Source organism: Mus caroli, chromosome 7 (genome assembly GCF_900094665.2).
Source record: "Mus caroli chromosome 7, CAROLI_EIJ_v1.1, whole genome shotgun sequence".
NCBI lineage: Eukaryota > Metazoa > Chordata > Mammalia > Rodentia > Muridae > Mus > Mus caroli.
Window position 1 is genome coordinate 12,397,896 of NC_034576.1, and position 3,673 is coordinate 12,401,568.

General features: G+C 46.7%; 1 protein-coding gene across 4 annotated transcripts in view; it reads left to right on the forward strand.

Annotated features, from left to right (window-relative positions):
- The window catches only part of Lig1 (DNA ligase 1), a 34,399-nt gene that overhangs the window by 27,705 nt on the left and 3,021 nt on the right, over positions 1-3,673 (forward strand). For all 4 annotated transcript variants that reach the window (XM_021166819.2, XM_029480004.1, XM_029480005.1 and 1 more), the window contains 3 exons: positions 1,174-1,318; positions 1,476-1,558; positions 2,830-2,982. In XM_021166819.2, coding sequence (XP_021022478.1) covers positions 1,174-1,318; positions 1,476-1,558; positions 2,830-2,982 — 381 coding nt within the window. The remainder of the gene's footprint in view (positions 1-1,173; positions 1,319-1,475; positions 1,559-2,829; positions 2,983-3,673) is intronic.

Genomic DNA, 3,673 nt, shown 5'->3' on the forward strand with positions numbered 1-3,673 from the left:
TTTTTTTTTTTTTTAAGATTTATTTATTATTATACACAAGTACACTGTAACTGTCTTCAGACATGCCAGAAGAGGGCATCCAATCTCATTATGGGTGGTTGTGAGCCACCATGTGGTTGCTGGGATTTGAACTCGGGACCTTCAGAAGAGCAGTCGGTGCTCTTACCCACTGAGCCATCTCACCAGCCCTCTTGATATCTTCTGTCTGGCCAGTGCCAGTCAAATCTCTGTACTGGTCCTGATCTGAGTCTGTTACTGGGCCATCAGGACATTCTATATGGTCCTGGCAACTGAACCATAGAGTGCATATTGTATCCACCAGACAGATGAGTTTACCTTGGAGAAGAAAGATGAGCAGAGGCTAGCCTTCCCATGGATAGATAGCATCTCATTCAGGTTATATCTGTCCTGTTTGTATGTATAAAGTTTGTGTGTGTGTGATCTGGCCTCAACCTCCTAAGTTAGCAAGCAGGCACCACCCCTGCCCAGCTTACTGAACCATGTTTTATAAAGGACCTATCTCAACATGTTTGAACTTTGGTATCTGGGGCAGGGCTTCTATAGATATTGAAGGACCATTCCATTGACTAATGTGTTTCTCACTTAGAAGGTGATTTCCAGTCCTTCATTAGCATAGTGAAGATCCTCTTGGATATGTATATGGACTTCATGGTCCTAACCCTTGTTGGGCAGGGTTAAAAATATAGTAACTGGGGCCTGGCATTCAGCATGTAAAAGTGTTTAACAGGCAAGTTTCATGACATGACTTCAGTCCCTGAAACCTATGTGAAGATGGATGGAAAGAATAGGCCCCACAGAATTATCTGACCTCCATATGCATGCCATGCCATATCCATACCTGCATCTGCATACTATGATAAACAAACAAATAATAAGCAAAAACTAAATTATAACTCCACAAAGTGTTTATCTGTCACCAGGAAGCCGGTGGCTCCCCTCTAGGTCTTTCTGAGTTCCGCATGCTAGTGGGATCTGCCTTTCTCTGATTCCTTCATCTGCAGTTAAAGCTCTAATACAGCTTTTGTTGTTGATTCGTCCTTCCCCAAGGTGTTCTATAACCACATCATTACGTGTGACCCTTTTGTATGCTGTCAAGGTCTGGACTTACACCATTTTTGTTTCCTGAGTGTTGTCTACGTTTTTTTCTCATAGTCCCTGGTTCGCCAGCCCCTGTCTCGACGCCGGCAGCTGCTCCGTGAGAACTTCGTGGAGACAGAGGGTGAGTTTGTCTTCACCACCTCTTTGGATACCAAGGACACCGAGCAGATTGCTGAGTTCTTGGAGCAGTCCGTGAAGGGTGAGTATAACTACTCTTCTCTCCCAAGGTTTGAAGCTTTGCTGTACCTGTGCTGACCATGTTCCCAGCTCCCAAACCCTGAGATTTGCCTGCAATCCTGCCTGCTTATGTCTTGTGAGCCACTGCTTCCTTAGTTAGGCTTCCATGTTTCCCACAGACTCCTGTGAGGGCCTGATGGTGAAGACCTTGGATGTTGATGCCACTTATGAGATTGCCAAGAGGTCACACAACTGGCTCAAGGTGATTCTGACCTCTGCTTGTCTTTCCCAGGATGGATGTCTATCCCTACTGTGCACAGAGTCTCCATCCACTCCCTAATGAGTATGGGTTTCCATTATATGATTCTACCCCAGTCAGGTGTCCTCCTGAAGGAAAGCGTGGTTAATGGCTCTTCCAGGAACTCACTGTGAACTCCCTAGCTTAAGCCTTAGGGATATCAGGGTGAGGAAGCCAAGTCTGGTCTTCATGTCCCTTGTCCTTGTGTCCTTGTTGCATGAGGTGTACAAAGGGGAGGCTTCTAGGTTGTGTCCAGGGTAACCTGCCTCTGATGAGCTCATGGAAAGAGCTTGGTTAGGGAGAGTCTTGAGAGGCCCTGCATAGTTCAGAAGAGTTCTCTGGAAGTGACATCTGGGCCCAGCAGTGGACAGCAGGAAGGGGTGGGTTATGTAAAGAGGGTAGAGTAGGTGGACAGGAGAGCCACAGGTGCAGTGGTCTAGAGGTGGAGTAGGCTTAGTATTGTTGGACACAGAGGGAGCAGGCTGTAAGACTGTAGCACCTTGGGCCTTGTGAGATGAAACTAGATTCTTTTCTAAAGGTTTCAGGAAGCCAGCAGGAGCTTAGTGAAAGTCATGTGATCCTGTTGTCATTTTGCAGGGGTCCTTTGGCTGCTTTTTGAGAATAAGCTAGTGAATGTTTGGATATAAATGTGGAGAGTGGGGTAATGTTTTCTGGTATAAGATGACAGATGGAGGCTCTTGGGAGCTGTGCAATCCAGTCCTGCTATACACTTTTTTTCCTTTGTTCTGGTCTGTTTCTCCTGCCTAGAATTAGACCATTGTGTACAAACCTTCCCTGACTTAGCAATAGTTCACTTTTTTCCCCATAATCTTAAGTACTTGTATGGCACCCAGCTGGTACTTCATAAGTATGTCTTGAATGGATGGGTAAGTGTGAAGGAATGGATTGAGTGAGTTAACGTTGGCTCTTTGGGAACTGAAGCAAACAGGAAAACAAGATGATTTCCAAGCTGGGTGTGTGGTCCATATTATATAACTCCAGCATTCTGGAGGGTGAGGCAGGAGGATCCAGATTCCAGATCAACCTGGAAAGATAAAAGGTGATGCCCCTCACACACTTCCAGCTCATTTGCTTTGCTTCAAACTGAAAAACACTTTGGCCTACAGCTTCCCATGAGCCTTGCTTCTCTTCCTCAAAGCTCTTAAGTACAAACCTCAAGTAGCAAGTTTCCATCTGCCCTTCTGCCCCTCTTATTCCTTACTTCCCTCCTCCAGCTGAAGAAGGACTACCTTGACGGTGTGGGCGACACTCTGGACCTTGTGGTGATTGGTGCCTACCTGGGCCGGGGGAAGCGGGCTGGCCGGTATGGAGGCTTCCTGTTGGCTGCCTATGATGAGGAGAGTGAAGAGCTTCAGGCTATATGCAAGGTCCTGGGCACTGGGTGCTGATCACAGAATTGGGAGGGATGTAGGTAGTTCTACTCTGGGATGTACCTGCCATCATGCATGCCATTATGCATGTGTTCAATCAACTTTGAATAAATGAGTGACAATTTACATGTTTACCCATGTGATCTAGTAGCTTGTAATTTGTTATATTTTTGGGCACTAGTATGTTACCATTTTATAATATTTATTTAGAGTAGAGTTTTAAAAGCACTATTGTTATGGTAGAAGGCAAGAAATAATAAGGCCATTAATACAGATAGCACCTGTCTAATTAGAAACTTACATAAGCAGTTACAGGTAGCTGCCAGCACAGACTGTTACTACTCCCATTACAGCATTGCCTTGGTAATGTTAAGAGTAGGAGTGGTAAGTGGTGGTGCAAGCTTATGATCCCAGCCACTTGGGAGGTAGGGAATTAGAAGGCCAATGCCATTCTGGGTGTGAAGCTGGGAATGTGGCTCAGCAGTACAGCTACTGCCTAGGATCTCCCAGTGAGAGGCTTGGGGCATGGCTGAGTGGTAGAGCCCCTGCCTAGAATACCCCAGTGAGGGGCTGGGCGCGTGGCTGAGTGGTAGAGCCCCTGCCTAGAATCCCCCAGTGAGGGGCTGGGATGTGGCTCAGTGGTAGAGCCCCTGCCTAGAATCCCCCAGTGAGGGGCTGGGATGTGGCT